General features: G+C 47.4%; 1 protein-coding gene across 14 annotated transcripts in view; it reads left to right on the top strand.

Annotated features, from left to right (window-relative positions):
* mbnl3 (muscleblind-like splicing regulator 3) overlaps positions 1-20728 on the top strand; it is a 47468-nt gene that overhangs the window by 11198 nt on the left and 15542 nt on the right. For all 14 annotated transcript variants that reach the window (XM_088925667.1, XM_088925668.1, XM_088925671.1 and 11 more), the window contains exons 2-3: positions 7563-8918; positions 19412-19576. In XM_088925667.1, the coding sequence (XP_088781793.1) occupies positions 8745-8918; positions 19412-19576 (339 nt within the window). In that variant the 5' untranslated portion in view covers positions 7563-8744. The remainder of the gene's footprint in view (positions 1-7562; positions 8919-19411; positions 19577-20728) is intronic.

Genomic DNA, 20728 nt, shown 5'->3' with positions numbered 1-20728 from the left:
GAATAATAAGCACTAGTCAGGAAGTGCTGGTCAGTAGGGGATTTCACTCCGACTTAATTTACAGTGAGGCCAGAGCGGGGTGTCTCAGTCTCACTTCCTGCCCGGAGTCCAGCTGCCTCTTGATTGGCCTGGAGAGAGCGGTGGGTGGGGGTTGGGGGTGGGGTGGTGGGGTGGGGGGGCCTGACGTGTTTGTCTGAATGTTCTAGAATCATTAGACTTCTCCTTCTGTTAATCTTTAAACAGGAGGGCAAGTCAAACATATCTGTATTTATAAATAGCCCGTTATCTGTGAGCACCATCTATATACAGCAGTGGAAGGCAAAACTCTGTAACTCTCAACCAAACTGCATGAGGGTTTTTCGGTACATAGCAACTGTGCACTGTGCACACCTTCGTGACGGGTGGGGGGGGGTGCATTTTCATTTGCTCCCGTGGGAATTGAAATGCTAAATAGGATCTAAATCCTTATTATTTGCATTTCTGTAACTTGTTTGCGGGCACAGTTGAAAGCTGCCATACGGTGCTTCATGTCCTGTGTCAGGATATGATTCATACCATACAACATTTAGGATTCAGTGCATTCCTACATTTTTAATTATATATTTGGCTCAACCAAAAATATAACGTAAATTTTAGGAGAGATGATGGTTTTATTTTCCCTCCCTCCTTGAGACCTTTGTGGATTCACAGATCATTTGAGGCCTGAAGTACCAGTTGCCGTGGGGTGGAGCCGGGTGCAGAGGTGCTTGTCTGAATGGCGCTCTTCCTGTGCAGAGGCGGGGGTCGAGGGTCGGGGGTCGGGGGTCGGCCTGTGGCGGCCGGTCTGGTTGCAGGTCACTCCTCTGTCTGTCCTCTGCAGTTAACTGTCCCCCCAGGACGGGGCAGCCCAGCTCCAGTCCTCAAGGGCCGCTGTCCAGCAGGGCTCATAGGTCCCTTTAAATCTCCAGCTTCCCAAGAACAAGGTGAGGCTTCAGCTTGTCCAGTTAGGACAGTAATGAGCTCAATGAGGAAGTTAGGGGACCAGGTGGAAAGAAAACCAGACACCTTCTGCCTCCACCCCCCTGGGGCTGGAGTTGTGCCCCCTGCTCTAGGAGTAGTTCCAGGTACGCTGATGGCAGGTTCAATCTGAGTCTTGTCTGGTCTCCCTCTGGAAGGACCTGGGGCCGTCAGTATGTCCTGTTTTTTTTGGAGATCTTCTGGATTGTTGTTTTTATGATCTTGGATGCTTGCTCTTATCGGTGCTGCTGTTCTTTTAGGTACTAGAGAGCCAGAGCCGAGCTCTGTTTTCTTAGCATCTTTAAATCGTGAGTGGCCAGTGGCCTGGAAACGGCGGAGACTTTAGGCCGCTTAAGTGGACAGTTCATCCGGTTAGGAAAATAAGGCCCCGGAGAGGACTGAGGGCCCAGAGCTTGGTTATCCCTGCAGTATGATGCACTGCAGGGCGTCCCAGAGAAAAGTTTTCTTTGGTTAACCAAGATGCGCATTAACAGCTGCAAGGCCGTTTTCTAATCAAATTTATTGCTTAACAGAAGGAGGCCAGAGGTGTGTAATTCTATGTATAGACAGAAGGGGTGATAAGCTGACCTTGTGATTCTGGAAGAAAAGGGCGTCCTTAATATATACCGTATATGTATATTTCTGTCTACTTTCTTATTGACTTGCCTGAATATTGTGTGGGTTTCCTTGCAGATGCATTAAGGAGTATGCGTTTCGTGCTCTGTTTTAAAGATGGCCGTGTGGTGATTACTTTCACTTTCTTGCCCCGGGTGTGCGTGCTCCCCGAAGTCCTTGATGTGTTTGTGTTGTGCGGCTCTTCCCTGGACTGGGGGACCAGTATTCCTCAGGCGCATGTGTGTGGTGTGTCGGTGACCCCCCCCCCCCCCCACACACAGAGGAAATCCACTGTCCTGGTGCTCATCCCGCGGTCCTGTCCTCGGTGGGGGCCTGCAGCCGCCGGCAGCTCCAGGCTGGCCTCCCGGAGCCAGGACCGGGGGGGTGTCTGGAAGCACGTCTCCACCTCTGCGTGCCCTTTGTTTGCCTTGCCAGCGCGCGGACGGGGCGAACGGGAGGGAGGGGGAGAGAGAGCGAGGGCTGCGGAGGGCTGTCGGACGCTGCAGGTCTGGGTCACTGCCGCAGCCCGGGGAGCCGAGCGCCAGACTGCGCGTGGCGGCGGGGGTGACCCACTTCTCTCCTGCAGCAGTGCGCTGCCACTGCGGGAGCGGAGATGGCTGACAGGCCTTATTCCTCCTGACAGCTGGAAATGTGTACTGCAAGGAGCCTGTTCTCCGAGCGCACACATGTTCACGCCGTGCTCCGGCTGCCTCCGCGGCCACGTGTCTGGGTCTGCGTCGGGTCTGCTCCCCGTCTGTCTGGGCCGTAGACTTTACAGCACTGTCGTTGATAGGTACTGCAGGAAACAAGTTGTTTCTTTTCACTGGTGGTATGCTGTACTGGGGTATTTTTTAGAAGTGGGACTCAAACTTCTCAGTTTTATCAGTTTTTTCAGATCAGTTTTATACGCAGTTCCTGTTTTTTTTGTAAAAAAGGGGGCAGTTCACCTCTTGATGATAGGTGATGCATAAGTTCTTTTTTTTCCAGACCTTCATTACTTTATTAGTTTATTGTTTTGCTTTGGCTCCAACCGGGTTCCAGAGGGCTCAGTGCAGAAACGGACAGTGTTTCTATACCAGCACAGGTGATTGAAACGCCTAGCTCTAAATATCATGCTGAGTTAAAAAAAAAAACCCACAGTCTGCCCCTTTCTCACATAGGAGTGATAGCGCCTACGTGCCAGTCTTGTGCTGAGCCAGGCTGGAAGCCGTAGGCATTTAGCCTCAGCTCACACACTGCAATGGATCCTGGCCTGCCTTGACATTATTTACAAGGAACTTTTGACTCCTGGCGCTGGAGGGGAGGGGGGAGGTGGGTGGGTGGCGGAGACTTGGATTGCTGCTGATGCAGCTAAAGCCTGTTCTGGCTCTCTGTATTTTAGGGGTCCCGTATGTAGAAACGCAGAAGGGAGCACAGCTGAGAGAGACTGGTGGTGGTGGTGGCGGGGCAGGGGGGGTTATGAGGGGTTTTGTTTTGTGTCGGGTGGCTGGGGAGGGGGGGATAGCGGTGATGCGTTGGCCCGCCCCTGTGCAGTGAGAGCGCTTCCTCCGGGGCCCGAATTCTTTGCCCGAGATGCAGGAGTGGTTAACTCGGCTACAGTGCATGTCATGTCTCCTGAATGCAGGGGGGATTCTAATGCAAATCAGTATGGAAATGCCATGGAATCCTGTATCGTGCTCTCTCCAGGGTTCCAGGTATACATAGATCACAGCCCTCCTCCTGCTTGCTCTCGGCCGCGCGTGAATGCGCTGTAATGCTCGCACGGGCTGACAAATGGCGAGGCGCTTTAAACCGGGGAGATTCGTGTGCGGCGTCAATCGCCGGGGCTGCAGCTGAGGAGGCAGTTTCGAAACCCGAAAAGTTCAGACGCGGATGGAGATGGAAAGACGCAGGCTGATTTATTGAAGCGCTAGCGCCATTACAAGTGAATTAAATGAGCTAATCCAGAAGCTTGTGTGTGGTGGTTAATGTTTATTAAACAGGGGCAGCTAAGTGTAAAATTCCCCTTTCTTATTTATTTAATCACTTGGGTTCTGACAGAAGCCCGCAGGAAAGCCTGGCTTTCACTTCTCCTGCAGATCCAGGTACTCGAGTTTAGGCTAACAGTCATGGGTTGCTGAATACTGTTTCTAGCCCATCCCCTGGAACTGAGTGCATGATTTGCAGGACTGTAATTATCCCCCCCCCCCTTTTTGAAGCGCTGTCCAGTTGCATAATCCCTAGGTTGGTATCACCTGAATCAAGAACTAGGAACAGAGGGACCGACCACATCATAGCTCCTGCTTGTTGCTGTTGTAAATGAAGCAGGAGCTGGGCTGTGTTGAGAGCCGTAGAGACACTGTCAGCAGCACTGCGCCGCCTGCTTTGCCAAGGACTGCATATCAGGAGTCCAAGATCGCATCCGGTGACCTTGCACAGCAGGTGTGCATTCTCTCAGGCTTATAATTTGAGGCTGCTCAATGGTATAAGAGTACTTCGCTTTGCAGTATTGTTCTAGAATACGTTTTGCTTTCTTTGGCACCAGCAGGTGGGATGGGTTTTGGTGTGCGGTTTTATGCCGGAGGTTTTCATCCCAGAGTGTCCCAGAATTGCCTTTCCTATAGGAGACCCACTACATCCAGTGCAGAAGCATGGCCCCCATCTGGCAGGAATTACACACCTGCAGCCCCATTGCACAGCAGATCAGGTGGAGAAGTGAGCAATTGCTTCATCAGCTGAATTAAGGGGGGACTTTAGGTCCTGTAGATCCAACTGTACAAGCCCAGAGTGGAATTTAGCCAGGACATCAGGTACAATGACCCTGCTGTTATGAAAGGTAACATGGGATCTCTAATAACCTGGTAGTCGGGACCTAAGTTGCCATACTGGGACATTATTTTGGAAATTCTGTTTGAGGTTCATGTTGTCAGATTGTACACTTCCTACGATATGATATTCTCATGTATATTTTGTTTTGTTCGTGCATATCCTTTCATTTTTGTTTATGATTAAAAGATGATTTATGATTATGATTTTCTTCAAGATTGGGAGTGTTACGGATAATTCTTTGTGTATTCACTAGAACATGTTTGTAATTCATATAACTTTATGTAAATTAGCATTATTGACTGGAATGTGAGGGTGAGCGCCACTTTGTAGAAAAAATGTCCAATTCGGTTAACTTGCAGTAGTGTTGAACCAAGCTACTTTCCCCGTCACAGAACCGAATAAAAAATGTTACCCTGTCTTTAGGCTTCCTCATAGCAGGCAGTAGCTACTAGCATACGCCGTCTGCTAGGGCAAATAAAACTGCTTCCTAAAGTGCTGTGTCCTCAGTCACATTAGTTTGAAAACTGTTTGAGGGGCGAGAGCCACCTACTGGTCCTGCAACAGCAACAGTCTGCTTTTTCGTTTGAGGTCCCTCATCCCGGTGCTGACCGGGTCCAGCCTTGCTTGCTTGACCTTCTGCTGAGGTTAAGAGGGTGGTGACACTGATGATTATAAGTGGTGAAGGACCAGCCATCAGCGGCATCATTATGAGCCAGTGTTATCCAGGTTTTCTTTGGAGTCTCCATGGTACCCACTGCTTCTGTCCTCCCCAGTCCCAACCAATCAGTGGGCCTAGCAATAACTCTGTCAGAAGCATTAATCTTACCTTGAGATTAACATAAGTAAAACTGCTTTTTTGGAAAGGCACATTCAGTAGTGCACAGAGGGAGTGTTGAATATTTCCAGCCTTCTCCTTAAATCTAAATAGACCTTAATTCTACGCCACTGGAGAGAAGGACTAAATTGCCTTCTGTATTATAGCATTAAATCATCCATGTGTGGTTATGGTTTGGGACCTGTGAAAGCAAATACAGTACAATTTTGCATAAATTATTTGGATTTAAAAATAAAAAGCCTGCAAAACATAGACAATTTGATTTAGTAACACTGCAACTAGTGCTGTTTGTATAGGTTTTCAGCAGGAAATCGCTCATTTTCTCTGCTGTTGAGTGCGCATCTTCAGACTTCAAATTCTGTAATTTGTAAAAAAAACAACACATCTTTGTGTTTCTCTTTTCTTTTGTGTTTATCACCCCTCCCTTTTCTCTGCGCTTTGCATGATCCAGATTTTTGTAGCTGTTTACACAGGAACAGAAGCAAATGCACCTACACGCGCTCTGTCTCTCACAGACACGAACTCACACCCACACACACACATGCTCAGCCTTTCTCCCACACACAACACACACACACACACACACACACACTCTCCGAATCTCAAATCTTGCGGGGTCAGGCTGTAAAACCCATAGCTGTGATGAGATTGCAGATCATGGTTGTGCTCTGGTTTAGCAGAAGTGCTGACTTGGGGGAGGGGGGTGGTGATCAGACTGGTTGTGTCAGGATTATATGGAAGCTGCATGGAGATCTTTTAGGCCCTTCTTGTTCATGCATATTGAAGTGATTTATTATATTCCTATGTGTTTCAAATTCCAGTCTCTGGTCTGATGCGGTGGTGATGACACTGTGGCTCCCATGAGACGATCTCTATTGATCAGGAGGGCCAAAAAAGCTGGTCGTTCTTGCTTCTCCTTTTTTTTTTTACTTCTCCCAGTGCATGCCTTTGTTTCAGTGTCTGAAAGTGGGCTGGGTGTTGTATCTAATTCCACCCTCCCTTTACTGCAGTGCTACCTTGGGGCATCTAGTGCATCTCTCTGCTCCCTGCTCTGGGGGCAGATCTGTCTGGGTCAGATGCCACCTTCCTGCACGGCTCTGCTTCTTGCGTGTCCTGTTTATACCCTTGGATTGTGCATTTTGCAATGTTTTGCTTGTTTATCTTTTCCTTTCTTTCTCCCAACATTTAAAAACAAATTGGTAGCTGTTGTTTCACAGGTGATGAATTTTGCCCTCTACTTTCCAGTAGCTCTCACCTGAGCTAACATCTCCACCCCAGCCATCCCCCACCCCCCAGCCCCCCCTCGCCAGTGTCTCTGACATCCTCTCTGTCTGCCTCTTCTGTCCTTTTCCCCACCCAGTCTCCCACTGTCTGGCTCCCTTAATCATTCCCTTCCTCTGTCACCCCCCTCCTCCCTTCTTCCCATATTACTTTGTTCTGAATCTCCTCTCCACTGCTGTATTACTCTCATTCAAGAGTTCTTCCAGGCACTATCAGCTAAAGCAGTATTACAACTCGACCCATCCCTTCGCCTCCGTTTCAATGACACAGTGTCTGCAGTGAAGCCCCATTACAAGCTGAGTTGCATAGATATTTCTCTAATGCACCAGAGAGAGAGACACACAGAGAGAGAGAGAAGTCTGAAGCGTCAGGCGCATTTTTTTTCCGTGCAGCGGGCATAGCAATGAGAGTGTCTGCCAGAGGGAGAAAAAAAAAGATCGATATGAGACGACCCCGTTGATTGGTCCCTCTGCCCAGACGCTCTCTGCAATGGAGCTTCTGATTGGCTACAGACGCGTACCATGCGCAGCAGCAGCTGCATGTGGAGAAATGCCCTTTCTCTCTTTTTCTTCTTTCTTTCCCCCCCCCCCCCAAACCTCTACAATGGCTGCAGACTCCCGTGAGCCGCCAGCTCTGTACTGCCGCCTGGACCGGGGGCTTTCCTGCTTCTACTTTAGATAACAGGTCTACAGCGTAGTCTGCAGCACAGCCAGCCTCATCTGCTCCAGGGACGTGCTACAGGGAGGCTCAAACTACCGAGAAGCCGACTTCCCTGCCTGCATGCCCGTCTGCTGCTGCTGCTCTCTCTCTCTCTTTCTCCTGCTTCACTTCATCTTTTTACTTCTCTTGCCTTTCTCTCTCTCTCTCTCTCTCTCTCTCTCTCTCTGTCGCTCTGTATCTGTAAAATGTTATCTTTCTTTGTGGACCTTTGCCGCCGATCCGTAGTTGCCTGAAACGACCTGACTGCTGCCAGGGCCTGTTTTGATTGATTTTTTTTTTTACACTATTCGTTGTCTTTCCACAACAGATTGCTGACGGGAAAACAAAAAGGGAAAAATCGGAAGAGAGAAAGTCAGAAGAAAGAAAAAAAAAAAGAAGTGCCTTCTCCAAAAACGGCAACAGTCGCAACTGCCTGCGCCATACAGCTCTCCCGTCTCTCCTGGCCTTCCAATTTTTAGTACCTTTTTTTTCCCCCTCTGTGTGTTTGTGTTCAGTTGGAGAATTTGGCCTCGTTTTGCAACCATCTTCTCGGCCAGACAGAGAAGTCATCCCTTCTCCCTCTGGCTTCTATTCTCCTCCTTCTGCAGAATCCAGAATCCAGCGTTGGAAGACTTTTTAAAAAATAATAATTCTTACGGGACTGCCTCATCTCTTTTTTTTTTTGCTGTTGTTATTGATCATTTAAAAAAATATAAATATATATTTTTTCCCCCCCGATTCTCCTACCGGGAAGGAGAACAAAGTTGTTTTTGGCTGTTGTCGTAGCACTCCCTATTCCCAACCTTTAACCACTCCCGACAACCCCCCACCCCACTCCTCTCCAGCACGCCAGCCCTGCTTTTTCTGGGATTTATTTTTGGTTTCGGTGTTTTTGGACGCGATTCCGCTAAGGGAGTTTTTGTGGGTTAAAAAAAAAAACCAACTGGAAGACAGTAAAAAAAGATCTAGAGGAGATTCGGAGAGACTCCTGGTCGTCCGGGCCCCAGACAGTCCTCCGGCCAGCCAGTCGGGCACACAGACACGAGGAGGAAGACCGCACTGCTGGGACAGGGAAGCCGGGGGTTTTATTAACCCTCCTTGTTCTTTCCCTCTCTGTCACCAGGGTTATCAAGGTGGGGAGGGGGGGGCCTTGATCCCAGAACCACCCCAGCTCCTCCACAGAGCATGTGGGAGTGACTCTGCCGTAACTTTCCCCGGATGCACTTTTTCGAAAGAGCTGGGCTCTGCGTTTTAATCCTCTCGGGAGATTTTATCTGTGACCAGTAGAACTGGGATACAGCACGCATTTCAGAAGAGGAACAATCTATATATTTTTTTAACCAAAGTGTGAACACAGGCAACAGGTCATTTCTTCTGAAAGACTTTGCTGTTTTTTTTTTTTTTTTAACCTGACAGTATTTTTGGCTTTCCTGGCTTGTCGAGAGGGGGGCTCATCGATTCGGTCCCCTCCCTGCTCTTGGGGCAGCGCCTGCGACTGCAGTCCCGTACTATGGCTGTGAATGTAGCCATGGGCCGTGACACAAAATGGCTGACGCTGGAAGTTTGCCGGGAATTTCAGAGGGGCACCTGCTCCCGCTCGGACGCCGAGTGCAAATTCGCCCACCCGTCGCGGAGCTGCCACGTGGAGAACGGGCGAGTCATCGCCTGCTTCGACTCGCTCAAGGTAAGAGGAGCCCGTCTCTGCGCCCTGCGCCTCTCGGTTCTGCAAACGCACGCACAGACGCGCGTGTGCACGCACACACACACACACACACACACACACGCACCCTGCCCTTCAGCCACATCCTTCTGGACGGCTGCGTTCCTCCCTGCGTCCACCACGGTGACTCCTGACGCGCCTGGGCAGCCAGGTGGGAGAGCAGCAGTGCGGAGGCTCTGTCCTCCTTCGCCTCACGCGCTTCAGAATAATAAAGACTGTGTCCTTTAGAAAAATGTGAACTGCAATCGGCATGTATGTAAATGTATCACAAGAGTTCCATGCTGTCATTTTGTTTCTTGACCGTGTTCTCTTTCTTTTTTTAATCCGTGTAGTGATCTGGCAGGGTAACTTGCCAACTTTTGCCATTTCAGGCATTGAGCTTTTAAGACTTCGCACACGCAGGGAGGTTTGCTAAGGGGGTGCTTGTTGAGCCAGGTGAGGCATGGCTGTTGTGGGTCACAGGAAATCGGGGTCGGCTTCGGATCGCACCGGTTGAGAAGTCTCGTCCTGCAGTGCATGCAGGGTGCCCTCTTGAAGCCCAGACCCCCTTTTTTTTCTGTTGCACTTGACAGCGCCGCAGACTTACTTCAAGTCTGCGTGGACAGGCTGAAATACAAAGCCAGGCTGTTAGCCGTCCCACGAGGCCCGGGAGCTGCAAACCGCTGAATCACATCGTGCCCAGTGATGTCAGTGATGACTCTGCATCTCACAGTTTGCACTCTTCCCCATCCTCATCTTCTCCGGCGTCACCGTCTGAATGAATAATACCCGTAACAGTAAAAGAAAAAAGCCCTTTATTGTCTAAACTAAACTGCTTGAGTTAATGTATTGGTCTAGCAGTTTTTTTTCATTCTTAAATAATATTCTGGCAGGTATCACTGCTCTTAAGTTAAGGCCCCAATGTTTATTGCCAGTCGGGCTATATGCTGTCTTTTTGCCTTTTCCCTTCTCCCGGTGAGCATAGGCTTATATTCATGAGAAGATGGGCTGTTATGAATCTACGCATCTCCAAGGGGGGAGATTAAAAGAAGGTCATGGTTCTTTAAGAGGAACTGGCGAAGGGACCACCTTGTTTTGTGTGGTGTACCGGCCTGGCTGCTGAAACCTGCGGCATGAACGGAAAAGGACACGAGTGCCCTTGGTGTACGTGGACTTCCTACGTGGAGCTCCAGCCCCCTTCTGTATTGCGAGATGAATGCTATTGTGAAACACTTGGCTTTAGCACCAGGCAGAACATGTGTCTGCTCGTCTCCAGAAAGAGACAAGGGATCTACTGTCTCTGCGAACCAGCTGTCACGTTGGTAATAAATGATTAGTTTTCTGGTGGTCTGTGTCTTTATGCTGTGTGCTCTCTCCGTGTTCATGCGTAGGTTTTTGCTGCGTCCATAAAGTTTCGTCGGTCCATTCACCGTTCCGTGTGCCCTCTGCTTCCAGCGTCGGCTCCATCTTGTTACTGGCCTTCCCAGAGTGTTCTGATAACGGATGGATGGCGTCTATTAAGAGCGACGGCAAGAGGAAGAATAGGTCAAGCTTTCGGCAATCGAAATAGAAACCTGACAAGTAACAAAAACCCTCCGATTTCTTAGCTCGTTAGTCCATTCCCACCTGGAATTCATAAACCTTTTGCTGACGGAAATGACCGTAAAAGCACCATTTCAAGATCCTGCACTTCGAAATGACAGGCCTTCTAGCTTCATCCCAATTTATTAATATTTTTTTAAGCTGTGCTCGCAAGCCTTTTGTGCTAAAAATGAAAATGCTCTTTACAACTTTGTGATGGCTTTGGGTTCCCATGGTCATGTACTGCAGCACCTGTGCCTCATGAAACCAAAGCTATAACCCTGATCAGCAGGACTGCGGCTCCAAGGCTGCCTATCTCAGGTGTAGTTTCTCAGTTGGCGTAGGTTTACAGTTTTTGCGGTAATAACAGAACAGCTATCCATTACGAATAATCCTAACTGCAGTGGTAGTCATGCTGCATGGATGTATTCATTTACTTTTCTGTATTGCCTTTAATTTATCTGGCAGTTTTTGTGAAACAACCGGATTCTACTGCTTCATCCTCTGGAGAGCGGTGACTTGAGTTGTTAATCGTCTGCAACAGCCAGTGGGTATTACCCGTCTGGCTGTGTATGTCTGTCAAGAGTAGCCAGTCTCTTTATAGCCCTTTTTTGGCAAATAATCTGAATAGGAAAGAACAGCATGGAGACGACTGAGGAAAAAGCAATTCATGGTTTGCTCGTTTTTGCTTATCTCAGCCAGTTGTGTAGCTGTGTTGTATTTCACGCAGGTGTTACTGTCTTGAGTTTGACACGGTGATACAGGTAATCTCAAAATCTCAGAAATGTCAGCCTATTGTACATTATGTTTGTAGATGTTCCTTCTTTTCCTTTTGGCAGGGCTGTATTTGAATTTGGTCTTATGTGGAGAGCAGAGCACTCATTTCTGACCATTGTCCTGGAAGACACGGCAGGTACATAAGACTTCATCATAATACCCAAGACGTGCGTCAGCAGCAGTCATAGCATGCGTCAGGGTTGGGTGTTGATCGGTGTTCGCATGCCATGCGGAAAAAGTATCAGAATGGATTATAAATTGTGATTATAAGGTCATATGCAGCCTCTGTGAAGGTGCTATGCAAAATACAAATGGTTGGAAATCTGCATAGCTAGTGGCGTCACAGTAGCTTTCAGGCCAGGCCTTCCTCATTACCCTGGTAATATATGCACGTCCTTGTACAACACTGGGAGGAAATTGATCCCAGGCAGGCGGCCTGTTTTGCCATCTCCTCCTAATTGGCATTTGGGGCGATAGCGGTGACGTGTCCTTTTTCGGAGGTGTTGCTGGCGCGGCCTGTGATGCGCGCTGGCGTCTGTCGCTGTCGCCTTCGTGAAGAGGGCCGCTGGAGGCAGTTAACCTTTCGGCAAGGGGGAAGAACATGAATTATACGTCCCTCTTTGTGGAGCTGCAATGACAGGAAATTGATTCTAATGAAACTCGGTAGACAGAAGCTTTCAGACAGGCGAGATCTGCAGTGAGCCTGGATTTGACAGGGCTGAATCCATTATTGTGGTTGGGGACTTAATTATTTATAGTTCACTGCTGATGAGGCAGAGGAAGACATGGAGATTTGTTCAGATGCTCTGAACTTTTCTATATAAGCACGTTTTGCAGTTCTGAAGGCATTGGTACTAAGGCACACTACAGTCGTGGCAGGCTGTAGTGGTTCAGTACAATACATCTGATTCTACAGCTGTCAGACGCTGCATTTACAATGCATAGTCTGATTTCTTACTGTGATTGGCTTGGGGACTGTGCCAGATATATTGTACTCCAGAGATGTTTCTGAGACACCTACACACTAGCAGTTATTTACTCGAGTGCGGGGGAAATTATTGCATGATGTAATACTTCACCAAAAACCTTTGTGCCATTAAAACTGCATTATTTTGTTAAGGCTGTAGATGATTTTGACACATATTTATGATTAGATGCTTATATTGTAGTAACGCGTTACATCTTCAATGCCGTTGAAGTGATCTGATCTAGAAGGGGCCTCGATGCATCGAGGCCCAAAAGCCTGTTGCTGTCTTTTCGGGGCTTAAAACTTCTTTTTTTTTTTTAAACTGTGAAGTCATTATAACTTGAATTTTAATGCTGTGGAGAGTTAAGTCCATGAACCACACTTCTGACATTGAACGCAGCAGCTTAATTTCATTTAAGTACAAAAACCTCCTCAGGTGTCAGTGATGCCCTTATTGCATCTCTAATTTTGCAGGATAGAAATTTGTGTGTGGGGGGGGGTGGTTTAATTAGTGAAATGTCCAATGTAGTTTTTTCTAATCGAGTTTTAGATGCATTGACTAAAAAGAGTGAATCCCCCCATGAAGGTATCTGGCAGAGTGGTTTCGAAGCGTGCTTTCCCCACAGGCAGGGTCCGCTCAGCGCAGAGTTGGGTGTGTGTACAGTATGTGTGCTTAGCCTTGCTTTCCTGTGATGTATAATTACTCCGGGTGGGTTTGTGTATGGGTTGAAGTCTTTATTCACTTTCCGTCTCTCGCGCAATCTGATATTGCTTTCAGCAGCTGAGGACGACACATGAAATCCTCTTGTAGCTCTTGCGTTTCCATGGCTACCAGGAGGAGATCCCTGACCTAATCTGCGGTACTTGACATGACTGACTGCTTTTAATTTCTTTCGGCATTGGAAAATAAAAGTGTCGGCGAGGAGTTGGAACGGTTTCAAAATTTCGTCCTTTACCTTAATTTTTCCTCGGACGAGTTATTCTTAAAGTTGGGAATTACTAGGATACTTTTTCTTCCCGTTGCAGCCAGGCTGTCGTTTTTTGTCAAGACTTTCTTTTTTTTTTTTTTTGCTTGTTTAACATCTTTTTGTTGGCTTATTCATTTCCATGTTTTTTTCTTTTTGTGTTTTTGGTAGATTTTAGGAGCGCATTACCTGTGTGGTTTACCTGTGTGGTAAACCCATTTTTGATGTGCTGTAGTGTGTAACAGTAGAATAACGGAATCTAAAGCAAAAATCCTCATGCAAGGACTTTGGGGAATATTGGCTGAGCACCATGGGTCATCAGCGGAGTACAATCTATGAATTGGCTTCAATACTCTGCTCTCCTCCCCACTGAGAGCTGGTGTGTGGTGAGCGTACTGGCGCACTATGGCTGCCGTCGCATCACCCAGGTGGGGCTGCACACTGGTGGTGGTGGAGGGGAGCCCCATTACCTGTAAAGCGCTTTGAGTGGAGTGTCCAGAAAAGCGCTATATAAGTGTAAGCAATTATTATAATTATTATAATTATTACATTGCTTAACTGCATGTGGCCTGTTGCAACAGTTTTCAAGTGCCACCCTGCGAGCCGTTCGTTTATACCCCTGGCTCTGATTTGTTGTTGCCTGGTTCGAGGCCCAGTCCTCTTGGCCTTGAAGGTCACGAGTCTGCTCTGCCTCTCCTTATCCAAGGGGCAGAGCCTTCTAGCTTGCCTGTTCTGCGCTGACAAATACCGTCTAGCCTTTCCTTGACAGGGAGCCACTCCCTTCAACTCCGTACTGCATTCTGCACGGCGTAGATTTTGATACCTGATGGTTGGACGAAAGGCTGTGGAGGCACTGGGTGAGGCTGCACAGGGTAAAGACTCTTGGGGAGTACGGGTTTATTAGCCACAGTTCCCTGGGCTCATATGTGGGTGATGCAACGTGCGCAGTGTGAGGCGTGTTTGCCGAAGACGGCTGAGCCGTTGTGTTGGAGACCGTGATGCCCAGGGATCACATTATCCGAATCGGTACAGTTTTCAAGAACGGTGAGGATGATCAGCACCTGCAGAGGCTTCTTTTTTCATTTTCCAGCTGAAACTGGGCACTTCTGCATAGGCCACTAAAAAAAAAAAAAAAAAAAGCCGCTCTGCGTAGAAGGAGCGTATATTGTCTAAATCCCGGTGGGCCGAAATCGATCAATCGCCAGTTCAGCCTCATTTCGTTCTGGTATTATGATGGAGAGTGCTTTACAGCCATTGCAATTGCAATTAGCGCCCCTCTGTTTTGTGCGGCCTGCGGGACTTGTGCAGGTATGTACAGCCTTTGGAAAAGTGTGCTGCAGCTGGTAGAGTCCCAGCCTGCCCATTTGAGTCAGTGTCCTCCCCTGTGAACCGTGACAGTCTCCTTGACCACCCTCGTTCTGCTGCAGACCTGGCAGTGTTACTGCCCCGTAAAGTCAGCAAGTAATAGCTATTATGTTGAAAATATACCTGTTTTGTGAATTAGTGTGAATTAGGTAGGGAAGCCACATGGCTATAGCCTAATGCACTCTTCTGAAACTGCGACCTGGAAAGCTGAGTAAATCAAAACAGTAAAATAAAAAATAGTTTGTTTGAGGAAAACAAGCCCTTTTAAATAGTCCTGGCACAATTGTTTTGAATGCCTGAAATTTTTTTTTTTTTTAGTCTTCAAATTCATTGTCTGACAGCTGCTGTATCAGATCTAGTGCTTCATTTGTCAGTGCCCCAGGGAGTTGATCCACATAGATTACAAAATTTCAAACTTATTTTTTTTTTGTCAGTACTTAGTACTGTGTAGAATGTGCTATATATAATGTATATAATGTACCCTCTGTCAGTAGGGTCACTGTGAGGTGAAATAGATTGTGTTGTTGTAGCTGATGGCCTACAGTGGTGGTTTCTGTTTGCTGGTTAACAAACTGCTGGTTGATTTGTATAAATGATCTGGCGCGATCCTGTTGAGATTTAGTGTGATTTAGTATTTGGCAGTTCAACTCATTCCTTGCTCGATTTGAATGGAACAGATTATGTTCAAGCAAAGTGAGGGCATATGGTGGTAGTAAGGATACGTTGAAAGATAATTTCAAAAGTGAGCCAAAAATTAGAATTAAAGTATTTGAAGGACTTAAGGAATTATTTTATAAGGCTGGGCGGTGGCAATTGGGGTCTTGGGTGTCTGGATTTCCAGATAACCTCTTGAAACCCAGCACAACATTTCAGATTCGCTTTGAGGTATGCTGCAAGCCGCGTTAAAAAAAAAAAACTGGAAGCTGAGATGGATATCGCCAAGGCTGTGACACTGGAGCGCTGCAATCCTGACCTGTGAAACAACAGGGAGCCCAACTCTCCTGTTAATAAATACCCTTTCTAAGGGTCGCGATGCTGCATGAGATGCAAGTGAGACTGTTTGACAAAAGGCAGCTCGCAGGAGCAGTGTGATAGGTAACCAGATAACTCCTTGCCAGTTACGTTGTGCTTTACATACAAGAGAGGACCCACCTCAGTTTCCAGTGGGGAAGGTGGCGGTGCCATCCGAGTGACACATGCCAGTAGCCCCCACTTCTCCCAGGTGGAAAAGTGAGAATCTTTCTCGCCGGTTGAATTAAGGGGGAGCTTTAGGGTTGCCAGACTGTGCAAAGTCTAGACTGGAAATTAGCCAGGACACCGGCTAATTAACACCCCTGCTCTTGTGAACAGCGCCATGAGATCTTGAGCGACAGAATAGCCAGGACCTCGGTTTAATGCCTCATCTGAAGGACGGTACCCCACTGCAGCACAGTGTTCCCTGTTACCATTGTGCGCAACTGGTTTGGAAATTCTGGGACGGAGTGAATGGCGCCACCTACTGGTGTAGTGCGGCACCTCCACTTTCTGTTTCGAAGGTTGGTTATCTCAGCATAACTAGTTTCGTCCTGTGCCTTTGGAATGCGGGATCTGAGCTCTGTTCCTTGAGGAGAGACTGTCGTTAAGACCTGCTTTAACCTGTGCATGTCCATTGTTACCCTTTGCCAGGGGTGACTGGAGAAGTGAAAATGCACCACGTTATGCTTACAGAGAGACCCAGCTGGTCTCATTCTGTTGAAGAAGAGGACATACAAAACTGTGCTATGTGCAAGCCCCTAGAACCGCAAACTGTTTAAAGAGTCCTGGGAGTTTAAAATTAAAATTTCTAATTATTGGCTCAGAGTTCAAATAAGAGTCTGATTTTTTTTGAAGAAAGAAAGAAGCATGGGCTTCCACTGTGGTGGAAGATAAGTCGTTAGACTGACTCCCAAAGGGATCAAGGGCACAGCCTTAACACATAACAATCAAACAGGCATGTTTTTTTTAAATTGTTTTTTTTCAAGGACTTGCTTTCTTTGGCACTCAAGTCAAGTGCATTCATCTAAAAACAAAAGCAGCTCAATTTCTGTTTGAACTTCCTCTCTACAGAGAAGATAACAGCAGCTTCATTTTGTGAAACATGTTTTGGAGTTTTCAGACAAACCTTTTGTTATATTTATAAACTGGGGTGGGGGGGGGTCTCAAACTCAGTTCCTCCAAGGTCCAGGAGTGCCTTCTGCTTTTTGTTCTCCCCAAACTCTGAGTTGCTTGTTTAATAAAATGCAGCATTTTAGCACTTCTGACCAGACTCTTGAGGTGTTTTACAGCAGTACCTGGAGAGCTTGAATGAAGTGAGCGTTTTTGAGTCGGCAGCTGTCATCCTTCACGTGGCTAACGAGGCAATTAGGCTAATTATTTAATAGGAACGAGTGAAGATGTGTTCCATGCTGAAAAGAGAAGGAAAGAAGCGTTTCGGCTGTGGAGCCTTCTTCAGGTGTCGCACCTAAACCTTCACTTGTTCCTTTGCAGCCGACGCATGCTGACGCAGCTCCCTGCTTGAACTTAATTATTTAATAGACATCCTGCCTTGAATCATAAACCAGAAGACACAGGGCCCACCTAGGAGCTGTTTGAAAGTCAAAGTCATGTTATGAATGTTAGAAATGTGAGCTGTGCTTTAAGTATGCCGTCGGTGTCGGCACTAAAATGAAAAGACCGCGCAGAAGCGCTGGAGCCGCAGGACGTAAGCTTGTATTAAGTTTCAGCTAAAGAAGGTTTCTTTTCATTTTATAAGCGGTTGGATGCAACCTTGGCCCATTTACAATATGGAAGCTAGAACGTTATTTCTCATTCTTCTGGCCACTCAGGCCAAATAAACTCTGCAGGTAGAATAAAGAGAGCTTGCGATTTCTTTGTTTTAGGTGCATTGGAGGACTCTGCTCGGCACTCTTATTGGGGTGTTCCCATTTTCTTCTTAAAAGAATAACCTTCGAAATGTCTGCAAACGATAAACTAGTACTAATCTCACAAGGCCCTTATTTACAGTGCATTACAGTACTGGATTATTACCAGTAAGGGTCTGCTTCTAACTGCTGTGTAAGATGTCCCATACAGTACAGTATTGCAATGGGTGATGCTTTAGTTAATTTGTATAAAAAAGGGCTTAGTCAATGACATGTTAATATAATGATATAATGTTATTAAAGCACCTACACATACTTATGCTCATCCTAATCCTAAAATTAACTCCATCATTATCACTACTGAATATCCGTGGATCCCTTATTAATTATTATTTAAAAACCCATTTGATGGTAACTTAACAGATATTCTATTAAATCTTTAAACTGTCATTTATAGAAATTAACTCTGCCCTGACAATGTCACGCTCTTCATACTGCAATCTCTGGCACAGTCTGTTGAATACGTAGATGTAAGCAAATTGTTCTGTTGTTAGGATGTGAGTCCTGCCCGCCATGCATGCCAAATTAAAAACAGAATTAAGTCTCCTAGCTGGCTTTGAAAGATGGTTAATCCGATGTGTTCCCTTTTTTTCTCCGCCCTTCTCCTTTCTGCAGCTGCATACAGTAGTGCTTTTTCACCTTCAACAAAGAGCGCACTCCCAGGCCAGCCCTGCTTTTCTGTCCTGGTCCTGGGAGTCTCTGTGTTTTCTGGTTTCCATCCCAATTGGACTCTTAATCACTGAGGCTCACAGAACGTCTTGCGTGCGTCTCAGTCATCATTCTTTGATTTCATAAATACTCTGCTGCAGGTGTATTGTTGATAAGGAACTAGGGAAACAGGCTCCCTCCATCTGCTCTCTCTGGCTTGCCTGTTAAGTGTTTGCTGGCTTATTTTAGTCCCTAAGCAGCTCTTAAAATGTGACCAATTAATGGTGTCCAGACACAGGTGGGAGTGACACTGTGTCTGACAACTCTTCCGAAAAAAGCCGCTCTGTTACGTATATTCTTCACACCTGAATGGTGAATGGTGTTAAACTGAGAAACTGGATTAATCAAGATCAAGATTAATTAATAATTCCTTACACTTATAGAGTGAGTGGTTTACAGGTAATAGGAACGCCCCTCCACTACCACCAACGCGCAGCCCTCACCTGGATGTGATGGCAGCCAGAATGGGCCATTATGCTCACCACACACCAGCTGTCAGAGGGGAGGAAAACAGAGAGAGGAAGCCAGTTCAAAGATGGGGATTATTCCCATGATTGGTAACGGCCAGGGGGAGATTGCCTTTCTTGCCAGCATCAGAACAGGCTGGACTACTTCCCTATGGTTCGGCAGCTGAACAGGCAAGACTCCCAAAATGCACGAGATGGGATGAGGATCTAACTGTATTACAAAGATCAAAGATATTTTTTTACATACCTCCCACCGGGACTTCTGGACATATGTACATTCCCACAGACAGGGGAACAGTGTTTCAACCTGGGTTTTACATTTAGGGACGGCCCCTTTTTAATCAGACACAGAACACAGGATGAGCACCCGCTACTGGTCCCGCTAACATCTCTTCCAGCAACAGCTTTGGCTTTCCCAGGAGGTCTCTCATCCAGGTTGTGGGTTGCAGGGTGACGTAGGTGCTGGCTGCTAGGATTGATGCTAATGTTCGAGAACGAACACTGTGTTCAACAATAAAAGAGCCCACAAAAAATTGACCAGTGAAGGGTGAGCTCAGCTGAAACAGAAACCAGAAGACACAGGGGTCCTCCAGGATTAGGCTTGATAACCACAGGGACCTCAATGTACCGAAGATGCATCAGTGCTCTGATTGAGTTTCTGCCGCTGTCAGAGTGGTGTAACAGGTGTGCTCCTATTCTCCTCCTGCAGGGTCGCTGCACACGAGAGAACTGCAAGTATCTCCACCCACCGCCGCACCTGAAGACTCAGCTGGAGATCAACGGGCGCAACAACCTCATCCAGCAGAAGACAGCTGCAGCCATGCTGGCGCAGCAGATGCAGTTCATGCTGCCCGGAGCTCAGCTTCAGCCTATAGTAAGCTGGGGTACCGGCTCAGTGCAGCGCTGGAAAGCCGGTCATTCTTCCGCGAGTGTCATCACCGTGACCGAACGCGAAAGCTTTATCGCCTCTCTCTAACGCCACCTGAAAAAATGCATCCGCATCCGTATAATCAGGGGAACAGTTGGTGGTCTTGAATGTCTTGTTGGGACAAGAGGTGGCTTTACCCTCTTAATTGAGCAGGCGCCTAACCGTTCTGCAAGTATTTTGATCAAAGGAAATTGCTCTGTACTGTATGTCCTGTATAGCTGTAGCCAGCAATCCATGGCATAGCCTCTTGGGCTGGTATGGTGGATACCTCTGCAGCCAGGGAGTGGCGAGCTGGCGTAACCACCCCGTGCCCCACAGTGTGGGAAGCCCCAGACTGAGACCTCAAGAAGGTCAGCTTTGACTTTTCTAACACGCCCTGCAACAGCTATTCATGCAAATACATGTGTGTTGATCCCGTGTATACGGAGAGGCTTCAGACAGTGCCTTGCAACTGTATCCTGCTTATTAGTCCTTGACGGAATCATTAGGCTGCTTTCTTTGCTTTGTCTCGTTATGGCCAGCTGCAATCCGTGATTATTTCTTCACTCAACATGTGGATCATTGGGGCAGCACGTTGGCAAAGGGGTTGGCAGTTTGCCACGCAATACAGGGGCCCTGGGTTCAATTCCAGACCAGGGGTGCTTTTTGTGGAGTTTGTATGTTCTGTTTCTCTTGTGTGTTTGTGTTTCCTCCAAGTTCTCCAGTTTCCTCCCATAGTCCAAAAACATTCGGGTGGGTTAACTGGCTTCTGTAACAACTATTTGATTCATTATATCAAGGAGATAGTGGTGCAGGAGAGGCCCTGTTCACTGTGGCTCACCCTCTAGAGATTTTCCCCGGCAGGTCCACACCGCTGCTCCACAGCTCTCTCTTGGCTTTGAAGGTGTGGAAGTGTATTCTGTGTGGAGTTTGCTTGTTATGCTAGCGTTCACATGGGCTTTCTCTGGGTTCTCCCTTTTCCCAAAGGTCTCCGAGACATCCCTGCCAGCTTGAACAGTCTCTCTAATTGTGCCCCTGTGTGTAAGCTTGTCCTGCGTTGGGCTACTGTCCCCCCCAGGGTGTTGTCCGGCCTTGTGCCCTGTATCCTGGGATGGGCTC

Source organism: Atractosteus spatula, chromosome 9 (assembly GCF_055471065.1).
Source record: "Atractosteus spatula isolate fAtrSpa1 chromosome 9, fAtrSpa1.hap1, whole genome shotgun sequence".
Taxonomy (NCBI): Eukaryota; Metazoa; Chordata; class Actinopteri; order Semionotiformes; family Lepisosteidae; genus Atractosteus; species Atractosteus spatula.
This window is presented reverse-complemented; position numbering and strand designations above follow the sequence as displayed.